General features: G+C 38.0%; 2 protein-coding genes across 4 annotated transcripts in view; one reads left to right on the top strand and one right to left on the bottom strand.

The window, feature by feature from the left end:
- Nucleotides 1-1,414: 1,414 nt before the first annotated feature.
- LOC136830590 (alkaline phosphatase-like) lies at nt 1,415-19,808 on the bottom strand. 3 transcript variants are annotated; one of them, XM_067090131.1, is made up of 12 exons: nt 19,768-19,808; nt 19,347-19,440; nt 16,941-17,045; nt 13,789-13,904; nt 12,845-13,037; nt 12,283-12,455; nt 9,997-10,195; nt 7,173-7,306; nt 6,707-6,905; nt 5,731-5,831; nt 3,508-3,631; nt 1,415-1,707 (listed from the first exon to the last, which is right to left on the bottom strand). In XM_067090131.1, exons 2-12 carry the CDS (start codon nt 19,438-19,440, stop codon nt 1,460-1,462), a joined length of 1,686 nt encoding a protein of 561 aa, XP_066946232.1. In that variant the 5' UTR covers nt 19,768-19,808; the 3' UTR covers nt 1,415-1,459. The 3 variants fall into 3 exon arrangements, with proteins under 3 accessions (XP_066946232.1, XP_066946234.1, XP_066946235.1); XM_067090133.1 differs by lacking the exon at nt 19,768-19,808 and adding an exon at nt 19,619-19,751; XM_067090134.1 differs by lacking the exon at nt 19,768-19,808 and adding an exon at nt 19,569-19,694.
- LOC136830589 (uncharacterized) overlaps nt 7,701-25,724 on the top strand; it is a 33,983-nt gene continuing 15,959 nt past the window's right edge. The window contains exon 1 of the mRNA XM_067090130.1: nt 7,701-7,778. The gene's annotated coding sequence lies outside the window, so the exon portion shown is untranslated. The remainder of the gene's footprint in view (nt 7,779-25,724) is intronic.

The following is a 25,724-nucleotide window of genomic DNA, read 5'->3' as shown; positions in this document are numbered from 1 at the left end:
AAAGTAATTACTGGTAATTATTTTCTATTTTATTTTAATTAATAATAATGAATTTTTGTTTGATCTCGTAATGTAACTGAAGCTTTACTCGTATGCGAGTGTTTATGTCCTCGTGGGATTTCATGATTGGTGGTGTTATTGTTTAGCTCTTTTTGTGCTTTCTTTAGTTGATTCTATTATGATTATCACACATATCATAAAAGTAGACAAGAAAATATTTTATTACTGTTGATATATTTCATCTCAAAGTGTACACATTCACAGTAAACTATTCATTAAAGCGGAATTTGTCATGAATTTTGTCATAGATGTTGGCAAAATGTTGAGCTATTTATAACTTGCCTCCCTTTCCTCTACCAAAGGGAAGGAGTGTGTGTGTGTGTGTTTGTGTGTGTGTGTGTGTGTGTTTTGGTCCAATTTTGTCCAAATAATGTTGATGAACATGCATCCGCATAATTGAGAGGTTACTGTATTTAGCTTGATATTCCTTCACACCACCCCATGGAGAACAGTAATTAAGTGTTCATTAGGCTCTTGTGGTTAAGAAAAGCGTTTGAAGGCCCAGACCCTCTTGGATGAGAACTATGGGATGGGAGGCTGAAGATTAGTGGAAGTGAAAGGACAGCAAAGTTGTGGGTGGCAGGATTTCACAGAGACCCTCTGCGTTGCACAGTGGCGGAGGCAGTGAAAACGAAGGTGATGAATTAGAGCAGTGACCTTGTAATTTTATTGTTCTGTGGTTCATTATTGTTTAGTGCAATGCCAAAATGCCAAAAGCACTCTTTCGTGTACTCCTAGACTCACATAGGTTCTTCTTTAAAGTCCATTTGTGAATACATTATTAACATTGACACGATTGCCAAATTGCACTATCAGGAGTACTGTAAGTACAACTTGGCTATTGAGGATAACACAACCTTATACAGTACTATAATTTAGGTAGATATGAATATATGTTTGCTTCTTAAAATGCATTACAATGAACATTCAGTACTAGTATTAAATTAGTCTTTTTTTATTAAGTGTAAACAGCAGTATCCACATTTTAGAATGGTTGTTGTTTGAAAAAGCCAGACTGCAGTCTAGTTACATCCAAATCAGAACATACACCCAGTGTAGTTTTGAAATTTCCTTGTGGAGTTTTGCTTCTATAGCTTGGTGAAGCATTTTGGCCTGCCACATTGTGCAGCATCTGTTGCAATGTAAGCAAGATTAAATTCTTTTTTGTAACCTGTAGAGTGAGACTTGCAGCTAAGGCCAGTTAGCAGCACATTGTGAGTTGCACCATAACCTACATCGTGTCCATATACACACCATGGGATGGGATTGCAAAGGGCTAAGACTAGCCCCTTTGGCCCAAACCCATGAGAATGAAAACGTTTGACTCAATTAGTGTAAATAAAAAGCATTAACATCCAACATCAGTATATCTGAACCCTTAGTGAACACATGCTACTTTTCAGAATAAAAAGATTTTTGCAGCAATCATGAATATAAAAATGTTGCCACTCAAGAGACCTGTAGCACTAGAAGAAACCCTTTTTGGATGTTCCTTCACTTGTTTCTGGAGAATGTTGTATTCATTGAAGGGCCTTTCTGCATGGTGATGATGACAGTCTTTGTAAGGCCCAATACAGCTGGCATATGCCATAACATGAGCTATGTAGGTCTGCTCATGGACACGGTGGAAGAGGTGGGCCCAGGGTCCTAGAATAGAAAAATAAACATGGAAATAGAATAATGCCATAGTGATCATCTACAGTCTGTCAGGTGTAAGAGGATTCCAGAACTGCCTTTTGTAGATTTTTTCCAATATTATGCCAGATATACCTTTGTTAGCCCAAATGTGGTCTTTGTACCGAATATTTTGATCTTAAGTGGCCTGATGCATTGCCTTCTGCCTTTTAATCCATTCCCTCTGGTCTCTTCCCAGTTGGCTGACCAACTTTTGTAGGAAAGACAATGGCAGTATCAGAGAGGATCAAGACAGCAAGTCCTCTCACTACAGATGTTATATACACCCCAAAGTTTGCACCAAGGTGCATGCATTCTGCCAAAAGTGGCTGGAGAACGGTATGTTTACACAATGAGTTTATTGTCCATAAACTACTGTTGTTACCCACAGAAAACTTTGATATAAGGGTACACATTGCATTTCATAAAATAGTGGATGAGTTGTTTGTTGCTATGAATTTATATTCAGCCAGGGCTAATCTTGACTCATCTACCATCACTATAGACTTCTCATGACATTTTCTTTTCAGATTAAGAAGTTTTTGTAGCACTATTCCATAGATTTGGTAGAGTTGGTTTACGCTCATTATTGTAAATTCGTGATGGTCCAGTGGACTCCTTTAATGTTTTGATTTTTCACAATGAAAAATCTGTAATATTTTTTGGCCATGTTTAGGCTACTGCTGATTTTTCTGTTGTGAATCTGGACATTCACACAGTTATGGCAAAACTTAAAGTACAAAGATAAATTACTGAAGCAGTTCAAAAATAAAAAAAGATTCAAATTACAAATGATTACCAAAAATCCACTGGTTTAAATATATGAGGTGTGGAGTGCCCTGCTAAGGTTTATTGAATGTCACCAGTGACCGGATGATGCAAAGACTTGTCATTCCACTCGCACAATACACACACCATTAGAAACTGAACATACACCATACGTATGCTCAGCTCCCAAGGTCCCCCGTCACCCACCTCAAGACCTGGGCAGAGAAGGCAGTGGCTGCTGATGAGGCTCTGCAGTTAGACATGTGCTTCCCAAACCCTCACATACCTACTTCATAGCAACGCCATGGCTGGCTGTCATTGCAGGTCTATAGAATCTTGAGTGAATTTTGAACTCTGAGCCATCACAGTGTTGAGTCACTGGCATTGGCATTTAGCTGTTACATCTTAATTTACAAAATTAAAATGAGTAATATTCACTTACTTTATGAGTATAATCGTTCATAAAGTGATTAGCTACACATACATACTATACCACAAGGAAATTAGTGTTGTACAGGCGAATTATTCTGCTGCAGTTGTTTATAGTTACTCAGAACTGATTGTCAGTTCTTGGGATTAGTTAGTTATGTAAAATAATCCATTTTTGTGTTTTTAAAAGCTATTCTTATAATTTCAAAAATTGTTTCACCTGAAGCTAATTATGAATTGTTAGTGTTAGTGCAGAGGTGTATAGGCTCCACTTTTAGCATACTAGAGACATACACTTGAATTATCTGGATTAGCTGTGGCAACTATGCACCAATTAGTTGGTCCTCTTGGGACTGGGAATTAACCTCTTGCAGCTGAAATGAGCCAACTGTAATCCTTCTACAGTAAACATTGCAGAATGTTCATCTCTTTTTTTCAATTTGGCAATGAAAATTCACCATGATTTTATCCTCAAACTAATCAGTGTTCACTTAAAATCATTTCACTTAGCTACATTAGCATCATACACTGCTGCTAGTTCTTTAGTCCTCTTGAAAACAAAGAAACTTTCCGTACCTACTGCAAAAGCGGCCACGTCCTCACCACCGTGTGTCTCGGAGTCGTAATACGTTGGCATAGCGGCCAGGGAAACATATTCCTTATCTGTTGTGTCCACGCCCGTAAGGTTTGGTCTGACAACCTGTAAGGAAAAGTCTGAGGTGAATTATTCAAGAAAAATTAAGGTATTTGATAATCCAGGCTTTTGATAATTAGAGATACCGCGATACAGGGAATTAAAACTTTTTTTCCAAGAAAATAACGACCGTGTTTAGTGAAAGCTTTGGGATTTGGTTTAGGGTTCATTCAAGTACAGAGCTCAGTTCTATAGGAACTGAAAAGTATATGCTCCTGTATCTACAAGAATTGTATTGGAAGTGAAGCGGTGGTAATGCCTAAGGAATATGTCACATGCAGCTGTTTTGAGCTGTGCAGTCTTGTGGTTCAGTTTGTCAACTTATGGTGTAAGCCATTAACATTTTTATATTTTAGAAATTAATGACACTTTTCAGTCTCCGTTTAGCAAAAATATTTGGCTTTTGCTGACCATTTGGTGGAATAACAGTCAGTAAATTTGGAGGTGGGGTAACCAGTAGGGTATGATAAATAAAATGTCCTATTTTGAAGATATTTCCAAAGGTAATTGCAACTTAAGACCTCTCTTCACAATAGGACTAAATTGTTGCAACTTTGAACCAAGTTATCAAGTTCAAATTTTTCACTATGAATGAAAGACTGATTCATCAGCTGCTCTTCTACTGATCCAACAGTTACTGGGATAAGGAAGTCATGTGCAATTGTGGATACAAATACTTCACATATTTTTAGACTAAGTCACTGATGATGACACACAGAATAGAACTGAAGGATTTGCTCTGATCATTTAACTTCGTCTCATCAAACTCACTTTTCTTTACATTTGTTGCAGCGTGTATATTTAATTTACAACAAGTGTCATATATCAATCGGTGGACCTTGAAAAACAAGGCAGTGTTCACTGCCACATTTATACTTCAACTGCTGAATCATGAATAAACCCCTTGTGCAAAAAAACTTCCAAAAACATACATATATATATTGTATAAATATATATGCACATATATGAATATATAAATATATATATATATACATAATGTGAATGTAACTGAAGTTGTAAACTTGTGCTCTATAGAAATCCGAACCTCTTGACCGATCTAGACAAAATTTTGCACATGGCCCTCACTTGACCCAAGGAAGGCTTTTCCATAGGTTTCAAACCAATGCCTCTCCCCTCTGGAGTACATTATTTACTGCGGGTGCTGGCAAAGACCCAGCCATGGGATAACATTTTGGAGTGGTGTGAAATGTTGAGTGCTGGGAACATAGGTTCATACACTTTATTGGTCAGTGTCAGGCCAAGTAGTGGGACTTGAATTACAGCCATGCTTTAAAAAATGTCCTGCATCTCATTTGAATTCTTTTGTTGAGTGAAGTATGTGTGCTGTCACGGAAAATGCTTTTCTTTCCTGTGATTGATAATTCTGTCTAGAATTCATTGCTTTAAATAAATGTGTTAATCAAAACCACACCATTTGTTACTTCCTTTCTAAGGTAAATGATCAACTGTCATTCAGAGTTTTCCTGGGCAGCATCAGGTTGTCAGCTAGTATATATATATATATATATATATATATATATATATATATATATATATATATATATATATATATATATATATATATTGCCAAATGATCGCTCATGCACCTTACAAGATATCCTGGAGATCGTCGACATACTCTTCTTTCACCTTGCAAGCTGTAAGGGAGGGCTCTTTTTTCAAGACACGCCTTATTTTGCGAGAAACTCTCTCAGAAATTTTCTTGGGACGCCCATGCTTAGGAAGAGCAGTTGGAATACTCGACTCCCAATTTTCACGATATCTCGCCAACCACCTCTGAACTACTCTTTGCTTTAATTTAAGCTTTTTGGCTATGAGTCCAGATCTCATCCCCTCTTGTAAAGGGTTATGATAGCCACAACCCCATCTCTTTCCAGTTGTTTGCCTGGAGCCATGGGACTTAAAAAAATTGCACTGATGTCAGAAGTCGCACTCAAATGTGTCAGAATTTTTAAACAAAATGTCACTTATTGAAGTACGTCAGTTTTCCCTAGTGTTAGTAATAATTACCAGTCTTGTCACCCTGTAGGAACTCTCCACTCCTCCTCAGCTTTATCCTTAGATAAGAATATTCTCATTATTACCTTGTTCCCGTCAAAGGAGTAGTTGAACCCATGACCATTTGCAAAGGTCAGTGTTGTGAATGGCAGACCATCTGATATTTCTTCACTCTCTGTAACAACACCTGAAAATCAAAGAAAAATTAAGAATCGCATCTCGTCAGATATATCTCACTTTCAACATTTTTCCAAATTTAATACAAGAAAATAATATTACAAAGCTGTTTCTGCTGAGAGACAGTAAGTGCAGGGGAAAACCTGAAATTAGGAGGTACCATATTTCTGCTTGAATTGCTAAAACAAAAATTATTCTTTTCAAGCAAATTCCTGAGGCCTTTTCAGCAGCCCATTTGTCTTTCTGCTTGGCAATCTGCATTTCTTGATCCCTGGATGTTAAAACCGTTTCACCTTGATATTTCTGCAGCACTGTCTGTCTCCCAGTCCCTGCTTCTAAACCTTTTGTCGAACCTATCCTCCATTTTCTCTCTGACTAAACAACCTCAGTACACTTTCAGTGCATTTATCAATACCAATATACTGACTATTTTTCGTTGTATCTCTACCATTTGCAGTGTTTAGCCATCCATACCCCTTGTATGATGATGTATACATATAAATCATATCAATAGCTTCCATCAATTTCTATCATTCACATTCAGTAAACACTTCACATCCATCATGAATAAGTGGCTCGACAATTGCCCTGCATGTTCCAGGTGTTTCTGTCATGCACTCGTCTTGTTCAAAACTTTTGCAGAGTCGTGTCCCCCTGAGTAGAAGGACTAGTTTGTGTGCTGCCGTTTAGTAAACATTGTCTAATCATTCCTCAGAAGCCACACTCTGTCGGGGGTAATGGCTTGATTTTGCATTTACACTACTGTATATGATATACACACATATTGAGAAGGAATAGGTTAGGTGAAATTTGCAATAGGTAAGGTAACTAATTTAATGAAGTGGGTTAAGAACTCTTAAGTACCAAAGCAAGAGGAAACTTTACCTAGAATGTCATTTCCTCTTGGCGGGTAGCCATTCATGGTCATGACGTGCGAGTGATCTGCCGTGACGATGACTAGAGTTTCTTCCATGTCCACCATCTTCAGTGCCAGTTCCACAGCTTCCTCAAATGCAAGCAGCTCTTCAAGAGCTCTCTTCGGTGAAGTGATATGTAAGCCTTTGTCAATCTTGCCTCCTTCAGCCTTACAGAAAATGGGCAGTAAATTAACCTTAGTTGTTTGAAAATCATTTGTTACATAACATCTACAGCTGGTATGAAATTTAGATACAATTCTATGTAACAGGTACTGTTTGGTCAGTTGAATTTGGCTAGACTCCACTTTATATCAAAGCTCTGTTTGGTTCTTCTTCCAAACAGCATAAAGTGTCATAAGTTTTAGTAAACATGGACAGGAAATTGATCTACAGATTAGACAACACTTATGATTTCAGAACTAAGGATAACTTACTAGAAGGAAAAACCCATTGTCACTGTTTTTGAGTCTGTTAATAGCAACCTCAACCATTTCTTTGATGTGAGGGCAGCCGTCCAGACTGGTGTCTCTGTCAGTCTCGTATGGCAAATGAATATCATCGAACAAGCCTGAAAGTGAGAAAAAAAGCAAATCTTAATTTATGTTCAGGACAGCATCAACGGATTACCCATTCATCATCTGGGGAGAGTGCCAGTAAAAAAATCATTCCCTTTTCAATATGTCTGTGTTTTAAAAACTGAGTTTACAGATGATTATTGCAAGATGTGGAAGAAGATTGCTGCTCCAAATTACAGTTTTATGGGGGAATTCTAAAATCAGAGATATTCCAGGTTTCATATGAAAAACAGTTGAATGAGTCATTTGAAAGGCAATCCTAACTTAAGCCACCCACCATGGCATTTTAGAGGTCAAGTTGATTTGATGACATTAAAGTTTTTGCTTCTTCACAACCAAATAATCAAAAGGCGTTGTTCATTCTATAACACTGTTCTCCTTACTTCCAGGAACACTAATCCATGTTGCATTGGTGCTGCAGCATTCCTTCTTCAAGCAGATAATATAGAGTACATGACTTAAGAGGTAAGTTTATTTCTCTTTATATTTAAAAACCAATTGTGCATTCACCTGACAGAGACGTATAGGTGTCTCCGAGTGTGCAACAGCACTAGTCTCTCACTTTGGGAGTGTAATTAACCTTTAAACATTACAGCAACGCGTTGACCCATTATTTGCAGTCCAACTTAAGTGATGTCTATGTTGTGTTGTTGCATTATTTTTAATTTCTTAATAATTTACTTTTAACTGACCTGATTAACACCTTAGGGCTGGCCTTTAGATTTATTTTACGTGGCTCAGACCACTGACCTGATTAACAGCTCTCTTAGGGCTGGCCTGAAGGATTAGATTTATTTTACGTGGCTCAGACCACTGAGCTGATTAACAGCTCTCCTAGGGCTGGCCCAAAGGATTAGATTTATTTTACGTGGCTAAGAACCAATTGGTTACCTAGCAACGGGAGCTACAGGTTATTGTGGAATCCAAACCACATTATACCGAGAAATGAATTTCTATCACCAGAAATAAATTCCTCTAATTCTTCATTGGCCGGTCGGAGAATCAAACACGGGACCAGCAGAGTGCTAGTTGAGAACGATACCCACCCATCCAATGAGGAACTGCATAATTTCTAAAAAGTAGCATAAACTGTGTATATGTGTCATACTAAAGAAGCTTGAGCATGAAGATATGAGGTGCTCATGTGTATGAGGCAATTATTAGCTGAGGCTATGACTCACATTTGTGAGTACAGTTGCTTGATCTCTCTCTCGCGCTGATCAGATGTTGACGACATGCGTAACTTGCTGTGCTTCATGTTATATATCTGTTATTGATTCAGATTTTTACTCTTTATTTCTCTTTATGTTTTGAAAGCATTAGCGATGATGGTGTAGATGCGTAAGTGTGTATGGAACAAGGGTTCCTTGACATTGATAGCTTTTTGCATCGTACATATGGAAATAACCATAGAACATCTCACTTTTGTAACTTCCTTCTCTTTGGCTGATGGCGTGAGACAAGTTGTAAATAGCACAACATGTTGCTAACATCTACAAACTCCAATTTTAAAGTTTTTTTAGAAATAAACATTGATAATATACTTGTTATGTGTGATAATCACCATTGTCAGCAGTAAACAATCAGAGGGCAGGACGTGATACTGCACACAGGTATAGTTAGCTTTCGTGATTGTGACAGCAGTCAAAAGTCTGTTTATGTTTTGTAGAAGGTGTGGGGATTTGTTTTGTTTCTTGCTGTTGGTGAAACAATGTAATTTGTTGTTTTTTAACGGCTGATGGACATAGCATGATAAATATATATTGTACTAATAGGCTGCATCCGGAATGTATCAGTGCACTCAGTAACAAACAGCATTTTCTTGCTTTGTAATCAGTTGATCCCCGTATTCGCGGGGGATTTGCGAATACTGAAAATCCTCTATATAACCTCCTCAAAAGACGCTGGTCTCGAGGACAGTCAAGTTGATGGAGGAGAAAGAGGTGGAGGAGAACTTTTAAACTTCTTTTTTGCCATTGGCAGCACACAGAGGGAAAATGATAAAAATTGTTTATGTTTATCAATTTGTTGTTCTTTGCATAATGTATTTTGGGGAAAATGGGGTTAGTTTTTTGTGCATCATGTTTGTGTTGCATATATTACAGCTTTTTTGTGGACAATATTTTTGGGGAAAAATTATAAATATTGTGTAACCTATCAAATTGTGTGTTGCATAATAGAGAAAGAGGGGTTTATTTTTTTGTGCACATTACGATGTATTACAGAGTTTGGGGCAAATGAAAAACATTGTGTAGCTTACCGTATTGCGTGTTGAGTACGGGGAAAAAGAATGGGTATGCTTATTTTGTTTTTAAGTGTGCTTACAGTTTATTTTTCTATGAATATAGAAAAATAAGGTAAATAATTATTGTTTGAATAAAGTTTTCAGCTTAAGTATGTTGGTTGTTCTTTATAAGCATATTTAGTGTTTACAGTTATGTTGTATTAACTAGGTAAGGTGAGGAAGGTATGGAGTTGCCTTAAATGCCCATAGATTTTTTTTACCATCCCTTATCAGGATTTTGCCTTTATCCAACAGTCCCCTGGCTCTATGAATTGGGATAATCGAGAGATTTCTTGTAACATAATTTTACAATGGATATGAAGCTATATACCACGAAATGTTACTTCAACAGAAAAGTTATTTTATCACAAAAAAATTCCAACTACACAAAGACCTTACCTAGGATATATTCAGTGTTGTTGGTGTCAACAGAACGTAGTTCTCGGGTAGTTGTAACATAAGCGTAGCTCTTGTCATTTTCTTCCTTATGACTAATCCAGTCTCTGACTAAATTCATACCGTCAGTCCTCTTGCAGTTATCCTCCATGATGTCTGTCTTAGGGGCTCCCATTTCCTGACGTCCTCCTCCCATCACGACCTACAGATTGTACGGCTCATCATTACAAGTGAATAATTCATGTAACGTTGATAGTGTCCCCTACCGGTTCTTAAATTCAACTTCACTGGACTGTTACTAAATGATTTGCTTTGTTACAACTCATGTGAGTACAAAACTATACAAGAAACCCCAGTAATGTTAGTTCATTTTATTACTGGGTTGTTTCTGTTCTCTAGACAGAGTTCAGGGGTCTACATCAGGCTTCTTATTCCCTTCAATACCTTACCACAGTTACTGCCTTAGGGCAACGGCCCTGTGTTGATGCAAAGCTGACTTAATCTAAAACCACCAGCCAACCATAACTGGCAGGAGTCAGTGCACATTCTGAATTTTATTTCCATTGCCGTTTCAGATTTACAGAATGAAGTATGGCTGGCAAGTTGTCAAAATTATGAAAGATTAATGGATTCTTTCATGTTACTTGAAAAATTGTAGTGGATATATATGATTATATGTGTGTGATGAATGAATAATCAAGAGTGAAACAAATAAGTTCATCTACGAACATAAAAATGAAGTGATACAATATTGATTGTGTCAAGGCACTGTGTAATCAAAGTAGCAAGGACACTTGTGAAGTGTTGATAAAAGGATGAGGTTACATAGCATGTTATTTTTTAAACCAATAAGCCCAGTTCACATGCATTCATTTTTGTCAGCTAAATGGTCTTCCCCTGGCATTGCCCCTGTACTGATACAAAACCTGTGTATTCAGGAAGAAACTGGTTGCTGTAAACAGTTTCTAATCACTCGTTTATAGGCTGTTTAGGGAGTCTGACCATTTCGTTTGGCTCTCGGCCATTTTGCTCAGAGGTGAAGCGTCCCTTCACAGAGCACTACAGTAGTAATCTGTTGTAGTCCATTGGTGATAAATAATCCTTCTTCATTGGGGTATTCTTTTCATGTTTCAAAATATGGAATAGTTTCCTGAATGAGATTTTCAGATCAACAAGTTTCAGTGAAGAGAATCTATTTCTTTCCCTTTTCTTACAAAGAGTTGCAAAGATGAAGTAGTTTTTAGTTTCTGTTATTGTTAACTAATAAATTCTACAGACTTATTTTCTTTCCCAAATTAATTTTTTTTTACCATGAGCCTCTGCAATCGTCTTATCCTCGTGTTATGTTGAAGTTTTATGGATGACAAGGCTTCAACAAGTATAGGTTAATTTTCCTGCTAACGACATGGTGAACATCAGTGGGACCATGACAGCCAAATATCCAATACTTTACTTCCGATCCTTCAGATACTTTGACAAAGTATCTGTCTCTTTAGTTATATTTGTGACCTCCACATAAAGCCTGTCCTCACTATTTCCTCCCCGCCATGACTTACAAGGTCACACCTGGACATTCTCCATGATTTTCCATAATTATAGGTCCATGACCTCAGCTACAAAAGCATACAAGGTCTGATTATAAGTTATCCAGCTATTGGCCAGGGAGATAAAAACTTACTTTTCATGTTGTTGGAACTTGAATCTCATGTAAGAGGCTTCTCAGGGTAGCAGACATAGTTCAGTAGTTCTCCTATCTGTGGAGACATTTCTGAAAGCTGATCTTGGGGATTGCTAAGAGCTGTGTTGTTATGTTTCACTCAGTCTCTTCTTTGCCTTGAATCTTAACCCTTTTAGAACTGTGTCAATGTTTGAGGTACATTCAACAGGCACACAGAGGATGGCAAGAGTAAGGAGCCTGGTAAGCCTTCAGGATTTTGCATTTGACCAGGATGAGACATTAGAGTTGCTCAGGGGAATTGTCATGATAAGCTTACCCGGTATGAGTGAACCTTTGGCAGTTGCAAAAACTATCAGCATAACTTTCAACTTTTACCTCCATATGAGGTAACAAAACAGAATCACCCTCCGCTGGAAATCACAGACAATAACACACAACATCCCAAAGCTTATGCCAGGGTACTTTCATTCTGCGTACTCACACACACAGGATATACATATTGCTTCTTTAAAGAAAGGTGGTGAAAGGACTTGGACAGATAACCTGCTAAAATGGACGGCTGCAAATGGCAATGTTGTGAGAATATAAATCCAGAAAATTGAATGAATTACCTTGATATGCTTGCCAGGCACATCTTCAACCAGTTGCCGAGCGATGTCCTTGCATGCAGTGGCACTCTGGCCAAATTTCTTCATCTTTTTGTCGCATTGCCATTTCCGGCTGGCGGACTTTGCATACGCAGCCGCCACGGTTGCGTGGGTGACTTGTGTCGTCGTTATAAAACCTGGTCATAAGAAATGATTAATGTCTGTAAGGAGTATAAAGTATAAAGAGTTGTGTAAACAATGGCCAGCAAATTTGTTTGGATGGGGAAAAGTTGGCTAAACAGTAAAAGAGATGGAATTACTGATGAAATAAGATGAAACATTTCAGGGAATGAAGTCAGACGAATTCACAACATTCTAGAATATTTCGTATCTAAGGGATCTAAAGCCTTTTCATTGTTCCATACTTAAAATATTTCTAGGATGAGTAAGCTCTCAGCTCTTGAGAAGTCACACAAGTTCCCAGAATGCAAAATGTTTCTGTGAAATACAAGGGTCATTTGATATATAATCATGTGTTGACAGTTTTAATATCATGACAAAACCAGCTGACCAGCTTGACACTTACCTGTATCTTTTTTGGCCTCTTGAGCCCACTGTATAATGCTGGTGAGCCTGTTTTCTTCAATGAGAGACGCCTGACAGTCGCAGTACCTAACACGACCATTAACTCCAACTGTACGATAGTTAGCCTTGACTCCACAGAGAAATGCTGTAGCTGTGGATGCACTGTCAGGCACTTGCATGTCCAAGTCGTAAGTCTGCAGTTTGTGATTGCCAGTGGGAATGCAAAATTAGGTAAACTTATAAAATTAATGTTTATAATTGTAAAATGAGCAGCAAGGAGAATACAAAACAGTTTATAATAAAGTTGGGAGATTAATAGCAATTGGAGAACAGAATCATGTATAATGTTATAAAATTACCAGGTAGCTCTTATGTTTAAGAATACAAGATTGCTGGAGAAGAGGATGGAAGAGAATCTGTAATTAACAAAGGAAATAGTCCATCAGTCTCTGACCAGTGAGGACACAAAATACAAGAAGCTTTTGCTGGAGAGATTGCAGTTAATGGAACTCCTCTTCTGTCCAGATACAGAATCATGAAAATCGTCTGGTGCACGAGGATGCACAATTATTAAGAGATTACAACCTCTAGCCAAAAAGAACTTAAAATTACTAGAAGCATTGGTTAATATAACACTAAAAATGCTGATAGCTGCGTGGTATTGGCTTTGTCAAGTACAAAGTTGGTCAAAGGGAATTTGAACATCTCAGTCATGCTTGCAAAAGTTTTGGACTTATAACAATTTGCCATTGTGATGGGTTTCATTCGAGTTCTTGTAGAATATGTTGTCTCATATTACTGAACACCCCACAAGGAGGGCAACATGTGAAAGTTTATTTCCCATTCAGATATGGGCTTGAAGTGCTAAATGTATCCAAAAATTGTGCGTAAGCCGAGAAGTTAAAATAAGTCATTGTGGTTATCAGAAACAAGTCTTTTAATTACCTTTAAAAGGCCAAGGCTGGGGAACTTATCCCAAACAAGATTTCCCTCCTCTCCTGAGTGCCCATGTTTTTGGCCCTTGTAGATGCGGCCAGCTGTGCTAACAGTGATGCCCATACCTGTGTCAAACAAGTAAGATTTACTTGAGAAGTGTTGGTGCTAGTTTATTTAAGTAAAACTAGACTGAATGTGTGTTTATAAAGGATATTTTTAACATCAATAATAGCTAATTAAATGTATGTCAAATGATTTAAGAATTAGGAGCTTTGGATCAATGTCTTTGAAATTTTTTTACCTCTGTGGTTAATGAGCACCATGGATATTTTTAAATATATTTTTAAGATTAATAATCATACAAGCTTTTCCTACGACTGACTTACTGAAAATTGGGAGTCTTATTAGCAAAAGTGAAGAGATGGACTGAAAAAGGCCATCGTTAAGGAGGACAGAATACAAGTAATGGGAAAAAGAGTCACTGGAACGCCACTAGATGTGGTGGGGAGAAGTTACTAGCAGATAGATTATTTGTATAAAGCCAGAAATGGTGTTTCATAGGAGAGAGCAACCTGTAAGGATGAAGTTACATTTAACATGTCATGCCAGGCTCCATAAAATGATATAGAATCCTTATGAGTTACAGGAAACTTGTAGGGTCCCACATGGACCTACACAATCATCCATCTTACCTGGCTGCCCGAACTCATACCCTGCGGGCATCCACTCTTCACAACAAACATCTCCTGACATACACACCAAGCACACTTGTATAAGAAATACATTGCTGACAGCATTCACCCTTTTTAATGTATATTATCGTCCATAATCATGTCACATCAAATGTATCATTACTACTGGAAGCAATACAATGTCAGCTTTCCAGCTATATTTATCAGAACTCTGTCTGTAACATGTATATAGAATTATGTACCATTTTCCATTTTTAAACAAACTAAAAGAAATACCTGCTTGAATGCATCAAAACATGATCCCGAAAACTAATCATCGCCATAACAGCGAATACGACAAACTTACCCATTGCATCATCCCCCCAACCAGAAATAAGATGCCTCCCAGAGGTCTTCAAAGACTACCTGCTTAACCAAACCAGCAAAGCATCCAGCACCACATGAAACCTCCCAGTCTGTTTGTTGTCACCAAACAAATATTAGGGAAATGGAAAAAGTTTGCCAGAAAGATGCCAGCCGGCCCATCCTCATACTCTCCACATAGCACCAAACCCAACCGAACATGGTGGCCATTGGAGACTATGGCTAAATAAAACCAAACTGCCATTATAGCCAGCACCTTTCTAAACCTGAATAGTATCTGGAAGTCAAGATCTTCTGTTTTATCATCGTGTTTGTGGAATTTTGTAGAATAGTTTGTAGCAAAAGCGTGATTGCTGTCTTCTCTATGCAGACGTCATCAACCTCAGTCAAAGTCTTCACCAAAATAGATCTGCTGATGGGATACTTCCAAGTTCCAGTAGCAGAAGAAGACAAAATTCCACAAACAGGATGATGAAACAGAAGATCTTAACTTCCAGATACTATTCAGGTAGTTAGAAAGGTGAATATTTTACAATGATATAATGGCAGTTTGCCTGTTTGGGGCCATCAGCTTTACAAAGAGACGAATATTCTAATGTATCCTAGATATGTCCAGTGAGGGCACATATATTCAGCAAATCAGAATATTCCTAAAGCCAGATGCCACATGTTCTGTTGTGTTTCAGGAAATCAAAATTTTATGGTCCTTTAAAGAAAAATCTTTAGGATGGACATCTCGTTAGATTTGGATAGAATAACTGTTACTCAAACTGTGTATCCTAATATCAGGTTTAATACATCTCATCTTGCTATGAGTTTTATACAACTAAAATGTGGAACAGTTTCAATTTGCAGGTGTGAAAGTCATCCAAAGGTTTTCATGAGGAGCAAATTCATTCCTGCTTTCTGCTGACTTCTCCTGCATTCAGGCGTATCAGTTTTATTTTCTAACCCACAAATAACTTGTGTCTCTGCAGGCTGATTTCCCTTTGGTGCCCCCTAGGGTTTATATTTTGAGGGTTTTGTCCGTAAAGGCTTTCAGCTGGAGATTTAAAGGAAAGAAGTAATAGAATCTGAAGCATTAAAAGCTGAGAAAAGAATTAACTTTGATTTCATAATGACAGTAATCAGTATATCAAGTATAGTGGAATAAATGCAAGCAGAATATGCAGATGATGGTAAGGAGTTTATTAGAAGAGCCATAATTCTTTCCCACTGTGATGCAAGGTTCAGTTACATTAATATTTCTCTTGATGGAGGAAAACTTGTCCCCTAGAAGGACAGTAAAGAGTCAGGTGTGGGAAAGCTGAAAGGTTTGAGCAAAGTAAGGAAACTTTTACGTCGAGCACTTTGTATAAGACATCAACAACTTGAGGTGCTACTGGTTCTGGGTATCAGGTTAAAAAGGCAACAGTCCTGGCAAAATACAGTATTTCACTGCAGAAGAGGTGTGTCACTGTCATCATAAGCTAAAGGTGCACATGAAACTTTTGTGTAGTTTGACAAGAGATATGGAAATGTTTTGGGGAAGAAGCCATGGATACAGAAGTATTAGGAAGGGCAGAAGCCATGGGATGTTTTACAGAGAGGATATAGGCATCAAGACACTGGATATTAATTACCAAAAGAAATTTATCCTGTCTGTAAGCCACTACTGGCTGTTTAAATCTGCTAGTTTTTATAGATTTGCCAGCAAATGTTAAATTAACCTTTGGTAATCTCATTATTATCAGTAAGATTTCTAGGCATCAGAGAAGGCAAAATAAAGAAAAAGTGGCTATAAGGATACTAAAATACTTCTCTCAATACCCAATCAGAGTCATATTTATAACCTGTTAAAACACAGTATTGAGTTTATGGGGAATAGGTTAGAGCCAGCTGCAATTCTATAAATCATAGGAAAGTAAAGGCAGAGAATAACAGATGTACAAGAGTAGAGAACATATGAATGAAAGAAAAGTTGTAAATTGTAAGCCTGCTAGAATGAAATGTGAGACTACTCACATTCCCCAGTGTAAACAGAAGAATTTCACATTCCACAGTACACACAGAAGAATGTAGAACGTACAATGTCAGGCAACTGTGTTGTGTAAAGAGTGTACTTACCATCTCCCAGAAAGAGTATGACGTTTTTTGCGACATTAGTAAGCTTAGGTTTCAGCAATGCCTCCTCAATTTCCTCTCTTCCCAACTTGAGCCAGTAATCGGAATCTGTAAGAAAAAAATTGGCGTTATGTTGGTTATGTATGGTAAACTAGTGTACTGAACATCAAACATGTCGGGGATCTGACTGTATGTCTGCTGACTGTTCAAGTATAAAGAGTGGAGGTACCATTGCCCAACCTCCTGGATGATGCTACATAATGTCCTTCCGAGTTCGAATCTCCGACCGGCCAATGAAGAATAAGAGGAATTTACTTCTGGTGATAGAAATTCATTTCTCACTATAATGTGGTTTGGATCCCACAATACGCTGTACGTCCCGTTGCTAAGTAACCAACTGGTTCTTAGCCACGTAAAATAAGTCTAACCCTTCGGGCCAGCCCTAGGAGAGCTGTTAATCAGCTCAGTGGTCTGGTTAAACTAAGATATACTTAACTTAACCTTCAGATCTGGATTTGCCTTCTGGGGCCTTTCTTATATTGCCTAACCTTAACAAACCTAATGCTTACAGTGCAGTACAGGCGTTACTTAAAGTTCTTTGCAGAGTCCCTACAGCCTCTAGTAGCTGCAATCCCTTTCATTCCTTTTACTGTAGCTCCATTCATACCCCATTTTTCTTCCACCTTACTATCCACCCTCTTCTAACAATTGTTTCATAGTGCAACTGCAATGTTGTCCTTATGTGAGACCTGTGAAACCTTTCTGCTCTCAATTTCCCTTGCAGCACTGAGTGATCTCAGAGGTCCCTTTGATTGGCCTTTGGGCTAAGTTTTATATTACATTCCATTCCCAACCTAACCTGACCAGCGTTTTTGACAGTACAAGTGCTCTAGTAATATTGGTTATCATCTCAGTACAGAGCTAAGCAACAAGGTATATTGAATTCAGTACTGAGAGGTAACACCGTCATTTATATACAATCATGAAAATACAAATGTCACTTAACATCAAATTCACGCTACCTCGGGAATATCTGAATATCTCCAATGGAGAATTATCACCGAAGGGGAATTTATATAAGTGATAAATGGACTGGTACCGCCGGGACACGAACCCTCGACACAGACCTTATCCAGCAACTCCAGTTGACGTTACCACTGTAGGTACCAATCCATTTATCACTTATATAAATTCCACTTCGGTGATAATTCTCCATCGGAGATATTCCCGAGGTAGCGTGAATTTGATATTAAGCGACATTTGTAGCTTCAGGACACCTAATCGGTCAGATATATCAAGAATTGAGGGCAGTGGAAACAGACTGGTACATAAAATTATCTTTATTTGTGCCGACGTTTCAAGACAACTAGTCTCATTTTCAAGGCTGCAATAAGAGAATAAATATTGTGAATTATAAATACATATAAATTATACAAAAATCTCTTTAAAAACATTTGTACAGGAGGATAAATGGGCATTGCTGGACGTACCAACCTATATAGAAGGGAGAAGGGGAGCATAGATATAAAGTTTGTTCCCAAACTTCAGATCTATGCCAGTGTTTCATTTTGACATGATAAAACTTTTAGCCAGAAGCTTTCTCAAATTATTTCTGGACATTATGGAGCCGTCAAAATTAATCTAATTCCAAAGAATCCTCTGAAAATTGGTTCTTTGTTCAATATTCAAGACCGCTTAAGCGACCTTATGACGTCTGGGGTGATATATCAATACGATTGTCCTCGTTGTACTCAAGGAACTTACGTGGGTTGCACCCAAAGACTTCTCAAAGGTGTGAGCTATCCCAAATATTCAAATATCAGAGAGCATGCCAAAAAATTTGTCAATAACACTGAATATGATCAATTTAAAATCATTATAGGGGCTTCTTCTTAGCTAGCACCCTATTCTGGAATCGTTAATTATCAAAAAGACAGTAGCACTGTCGAATGCCCAAAACTCCTCCACCCTTCTCTACCTGTCATGATCCACATTCGTCATTCTCTTCCTATCTATATAGGTTGGTACACTACCTCCAGCAGTGCCTAATTTATCCTCACGTACAAATGTTTTTAAAGAGATTTTTTGTATAATTTATACGTATTTATAATTCACAATGTTTATTCTTTTATTGCAGCCTTGAAAGTAGGTCTGGTTGTCTTGAAACGTCGGCACAAATAAAGATGATTTTATGTACCAATCTGTTTCCACTGCCCTCAGTTCTTGATATATAATGATGAGATAAATATGCGTGTACTTTATTTACTATTTTTAATTCATCTACAAGCCTAAAGACTTAATTAGCCAATGGAACTATGGAAGATATTATCTGGAAGAGGCTGTCTATCTCGACACGAAAAATGGGTAAGGTGAAATTGATCACAAAAAGGAACAACTTTTAACACATACCATTTTCATCCTCACTCGGACGTGGAAAAACCGTTGCTGTGCCAAAACCAGTCGCCAGCACCACCACGACTGCAAGAATGCCAAGTGACGCCATCTGTAAAAATGTCGAAATGAAGATTAGAAAAACTTTCGGAAAGATTTTTACGGCTTTTAAAAGGTAACATGGCATCTGCTTACATTTTCTCTACAGAAGCACTGATTGAATCTTGTTCAAGTGAGTACATTTAATTGCCAAAATCTGTGGATTCTCCTCAATTAAGATCACATGTTACCAGTCAGTAGGCCAGCCTTGGAAAAGGACATCCCGTTCCATCCTACGCATAACACTTTGGGTAAAGCGTTCCAAAGTATTAACAGTTAGGATACACTGATTACCGCAGTTCCTTGGCGTCAGAGAGTGAGTGCAGTTTGAAGACCTTACCTTCCCTCACCACGACGGCACCTGGGCACAGACTGGGCAACGAGTGATACAGGAAGTGACAAATCTCACTTTAATTAAAACTGTTATTTATGTGTAACCAGGCCTCGATAATATGGTGGAAAGCCATTGTTATAGCAGCTGAACGGGACTACATAATAGATGAATGGCCCTGGGATGGAAGAAATGTTCTAAAAAATATTATAAAAATTGTATATTAGTGTATATATTGTGTATATATGGCTGTAATATTGGGGGCTAATTCAGTATAATTATTTGTAGAGAGTATTTTCTCATATTGTATATATCTTTAAATCCTTTTTGCTTTGGGCGGGCCTCTCAGGAATTTGTAACAGGCTGCTCCAGAAGCAAGGACCTGTGTTGGCATAAGGCCAGCTCAGTAAAAAAAAAAAAAACAACTCAGGAATAAGGTAACATTATTCAGTGTCAGTTTGTACAATTGAAAAGCGTTTCTTTGCCTGAAGGTGATATTTTAATTATATGTTTATTGGCTTGTTGGTCAGATTAGCCAGCCATTCACCATCACAGACCTGTCAGTGTAATAAGGTGTTACACTGAAAGAGGAGCCTAGTCTAGACCTCCTGGCTCACCCCAATCAAAATTTACCTAAGAGTTAGGCAGATTTTGTCTGTCTGGGGACGAGTTTCTGGTGGCCAACACGTCTCGTTCGCGTATTAGTGTTTCTTAATTTGTTGTGTATCCACCAAAACTAAGAAATTACGATCCTAAGCTATTCAAGATCGTTCCCACAACTACGAAAATACGATCCTAAGCTGTTCACGATCGTATCCTTGGTTAAGAAATTACGACCATAAGCTGTTCAAGATCGTACCCACAATTAAGAATTATGAGGGTCTATTCAAGATCGGGCAGTTGAGAAATTACGATCCTAAGCTATTCAAGATCGCACCCACAATTAAGGAATTATGATCCTAAGCTATTCAAGATCGTATCCACAGTTGAGAAATTGCGATCCTAAGCTGTTCAAGATCGTATCCATAATTAAGAAATTACGATCCTAAGCTATTCAAGATCGTACCCACAATTAAGGAATTACGATCCTAAGCTATTCAAGATCGTATCCACAGTTGAGAAATCACGATCCTAAGCGATTCAAGATCGTATCCACAATTAAGGAATTACGATCCTAAGCTATTCAAGATCGTATCCACAGTTGAGAAATTACGATCCTAAGCTATTCAAGATCGTATCCACAATCAAGGAATTATGATCCTAAGCTGTTCAAGATCGTATCCACAGTTGAGAAATTGCGATCCTAAGCTATTCAAGATCGTATCCACAATTAAGAAATTGGGATCGTAAGCTATTCAAGATGGTACCCATAGTTAGGAAATTGCGATCCTAAGCTATTCAAGATCGTATCCACAATTAAGAAATTGGGATCGTAAGCTATTCAAGATGGTACCCATAGTTAGGAAATTGCGATCCTAAGCTATTCAAGATCGTATCCACAATTAAGAAATTGGGATCATAAGCTATTCAAGATCATATAAGCTATTCAAGATCGTAGCCATAATTAAGAAATTGGGATCCTAAGCTATTCAAGATCGTATCCACAATTAAGTAATTGAGATCCTAAGCTATTCAAGATCGTACCCACAATTAAGAAATTGGGATCATAAGCTATTCAAGATCATATAAGCTATTCAAGATCGTAGCCATAATTAAGAAATTGGGATCCTAAGCTATTCAAGATCGTACCCACAACTACGAAAATACGATCCTAAACTATTCAAGATCGTACCAACAACTACGAAAATACGATCCTAAGCTGTTTAAGATCGTACCCACAACTACGAAAATACGATCCTAAACTATTCAAGATCGTACTCACAATTAAGCAATTACGACCCTAAGCTATTTAGGATCGTACCCACAACTACGAAAATACGATCCTAAGCTATTCAAGATCGTAACAATCGAAAATACGATCCTAAGCTTTCAAGATCCGCCACAATCTCGAAAATACGATCCTAAGCTATTCAAGATCGTACCCACAACTACGAAATCACGATCCTATCGTCCCCACAACTACGAAAATACGATCTTAGGCTATTCAAGATCGTACCCACAACTAAGAAATCACGATCCTATAGCCCACAATTACGAAAATACGATCCTAAGCTATTCAAGATCGTACCCACAACTAAGAAGTCACGATGCTATCGTCCCCACAATTACGAAAATACGATCCTAAGCTATTCAAGATCGTACCCACAACTAGGAAGTGACGATCCTAAGCTAAGTCTTCCTATGCCAGTGTTAATGGTGCGTGTCACCTACTGGTAACATCAAATGAGGTTTCGAATTCCCGCCACGAATCTCGAGAGAACAACATCCCCAACAATTAATTCTGGGTGCGATCCATCTTCTTCTTCCTCTTGTTATTTGCACGAAGAACCCATATACGCTGTAGCCAATGGACGCTCACGTTTCGATGAGATTCCCTGTTTGTCGTTACGACTTTATATATATATATATACACGTGTGTGTGTGTATGTATATGTATATATATATATATATATATATATAAATTTCTGACTCAGGTCGGGATTGAACCCAGGTCTTTCAGTTGCTCTCAGGTTCCAATCTTTTAGACTTGTATAGTAGCGCCCTTGCCCTTCAACTGAAAGACCTGGGTTTGATCCCGACCTGAGTCAGAAATTTATTTCTGTTCCAAACGTGATTATTATATATATATATATATATATATATATATATATATATATATATATATATATATATATATATATATATATATAAGCATTGTTACAAACGTCCTTTAACATCCAATTTGCTCTACCTCGGAAATAATGTATTTTCATATATGTTTTTATCATAAATGAATTCCGAAGGGGAATTTTTTTTAGTGGATAATAAGTTAGTCGTCTCGCGGGCTCGAACCACGGAAGACAAGAACTCAGGACTACAGTGACTCCTTAAACGACACGGCCATCGTACATTACATACATACATATACAGTATATATATATATATATATATATATATATATATATATATATATAATGCACAAAACCCACAAACAAAGCAACCATCTTAATACGATCTTGAAGTAGCTTAGGAGGATCGTAAGTTAAGAGATCCATTGGGCAAGGAGTATCTGTCCACATTAAGGTGGCCCCATGCCACCGCGCGTCTCAGCCCAGGGTGACGTCACGTGTTTACGAAGGGAATAAGGGCGCTCGCGATGACCACTGACCTCTTTTTGAGAACCGGCAGTTGGTGATGACTTATTCCACTCATCATTATTTCAAATAACACTGAAAAATATGCCCGAGCGTCGCCTCCACATGCGTGACAGATTGCGCGCCATCATTCCACTCCTATATAAGGGTGCATGAATCATTGAACTGCTTCTTACAGAAGACATGGGGTTGGTCTCACGGAATCGTTTTGGGGGACTGGTTATGGGTTGATTAAAAATTAATTCTCTCTCTCTCTCTCTCTCTCTCTCTCTCTCTCTCTCTCTACTTATACTGGTTTATATAACTTAATGTTGGAGAATCACTCTTTCTCAGCCGGTTTATATAACTGTAAACTGTAGTTATTCCTTCTGTAGGGTAGCTGTCATTCCGATCTCTCTCTCTCTCTCTCTCTCTCTCTCTCTCTCTCTCTCTCTATATATATATATATATATATATATATATATATATATATATATATATATATATATATATATATATATATATATATATATATATATATATATATATACTGTATTATATTATATTTTATAAATTTTAAAACTAGACTCGTCCTTTATCTGCTGGTTTATATAACTGTAAAATTATGGTCAAATCTAGGGTAGATATCATTCAAATCTAGAACTATAGTCGTAGTTATCATTCCAGTCTATTGTAATTCTCTCTCTCTCTCTCTCTCTCTCTCTCTCTCTCTCTCTCTCTCTCTCTCTCTCTCTCTGAAATACTTTAAATTGTTGCTTAGTTTCCAAGGCCTTGATCTACTTTAAGGAGAAAAGATGTTTTTTTTATTTTGATGATTCTTGGTAAGTAGATTCTATGGGGGTTCCTAATTATTCCACCCAATATCTTTGACCTTGGCCTATTTTTCAAGGTCATGTGCCAATTTAGAAGCCAGATCTCTGGCAGTATTTTCTCTACTGAGAAACGGTGGTAGAGGCAGATCTTTCCTAGATAATGACCCCCAAGGGTTTTAACCCGGTGTGTATCCACCTTTGCGGCGTGTTTAGTGCAAGCCCGTTGGGGATGATCGTGAAAACATAAACAAAAGACTGTAAATATCATAAAGATAATGACCCCCAAGAAATATCAATCCTAGATCCGTAGAGGCTTCTACCTTCCAGGATCTATGTTAGGATGTAAAGAAGTTAAATTCTGAAAGTGAAATGACAAGTTTTGGAGGGTGCAGTGTTATCTAACCCATCAATTATCTATAAATCATTTACTTATCTCTCTCTCTCTCTCTCTCTCTCTCTCTCTCTCTCTCTCTCTCTCTCTCTCTCTCTCACTTTTTGATATCATAATCTGTGATTTCAGAACATCTTTTAAAAAGTCCTGTACTGCAGTGGTTACTGTTCAGTGCTGTTGCGTTGTGTAGTGCCTGGCAGTTTTTGGGGAGAAGTGGGCCTCTCTCTCTCTCTCTCTCTCTCTCTCTCTCTCTCTCTCTCTCTCTCTCTCTCTCTCTCTCTCTCTCTTTTGATATCATAATCTGGGATTTCAGAACATTTTTTAAAAAGTCCGGTACTGCAGTGGTTACTGGTCAGTGATGTTGCGCTGTGTAGAGACTGGCAGTTTTTGGGGAGAAGTGGGCCTACTATCTCTCTCTCTCTCTCTCTTTGGTGTATCAAAGTCATTATCTGTGATTTCAGAACATCTTTGAAAAAGTCCTGTACTGCAGTGGTTGCTGCTCAGTGATGTTGCGCTCTGTAGAGACTGGCAGTTTTTGGGGAGAAGTGGGCCACACTGATAAATATCTTCAGTGGTACCCCATCGTTACATGGAAGTACCTTTATGACAGGCCTGCTGTGATGTCCATTTCAGGGACCGACGTCTGTTTGCTGACAGGACTCAAATTATCATTAATCTAGAAACACCTCCGCCAGAACCACGCAGTAGTGATTAAATAGTCATATTAATGACAGCATGGATTTATTATGTATAAGCAATAAACATGGAAACTGAAAGTGATATTACAAATACACATGGTGTGGACAATTATGGTGTTGAATGCTTAAGGAGAGATGGCTCCATGTAGAGGTGTAGTGCTGTGGTGCACTGTAGGCATTACTAAAGGTTCTTTGTAGCGTTCCTTCTACCCCAAGCTCGCCCACATTTTAACCTTTTACTTTACCATCGTTCCCACTGCCTTTATTCCATCTTGCTGTGACTGTCCAACTGCTCCAACTCACTCGTTTTTCACTGTCTGAAGCGTTGAATTGCTGAAAGAGTCCCAGTGCTTGGCTTCAGAGCCAAATTTTCATAAATCAAATCAGATCAGTGCAACATGGGTGATGTGTCGTTCGTAGTCACAAATCGTCAGGTCTTCTTCTCTAAGAACTAAAACTAGTCTGTTTTCTCGGAGCTGGCGGTAAATATCCGCAGTCGATATCACTGAGGCTAGCTGTAATTGGTGGAATCTCATGCTCGAAAGCCACCATTGGTTGCAGTGATGTCATTTGTGGATGTCTGCTGTCAGCTTCCAAAAAAACATACCTGAAAGTCAGTTTGTTCTCCTTACACAAACACTACAAAAGTGGGTGTATTGACAAGCCCTCATCATAGACTGGTTAGAAAAACTAAAGAGTGGTTATCAAGAAGAGGATGGAAGCATTCAAGTTGCACTTTGTTTTGAGCACTTTAGAGATGTTTTCACAAGGAAAGCAGATTTATATAGCTTGAACATATAGGGTATATATA

This window comes from Macrobrachium rosenbergii, chromosome 47, assembly GCF_040412425.1.
Source record: "Macrobrachium rosenbergii isolate ZJJX-2024 chromosome 47, ASM4041242v1, whole genome shotgun sequence".
Classification (NCBI taxonomy): Eukaryota; Metazoa; Arthropoda; class Malacostraca; order Decapoda; family Palaemonidae; genus Macrobrachium; species Macrobrachium rosenbergii.
This window is presented reverse-complemented; position numbering and strand designations above follow the sequence as displayed.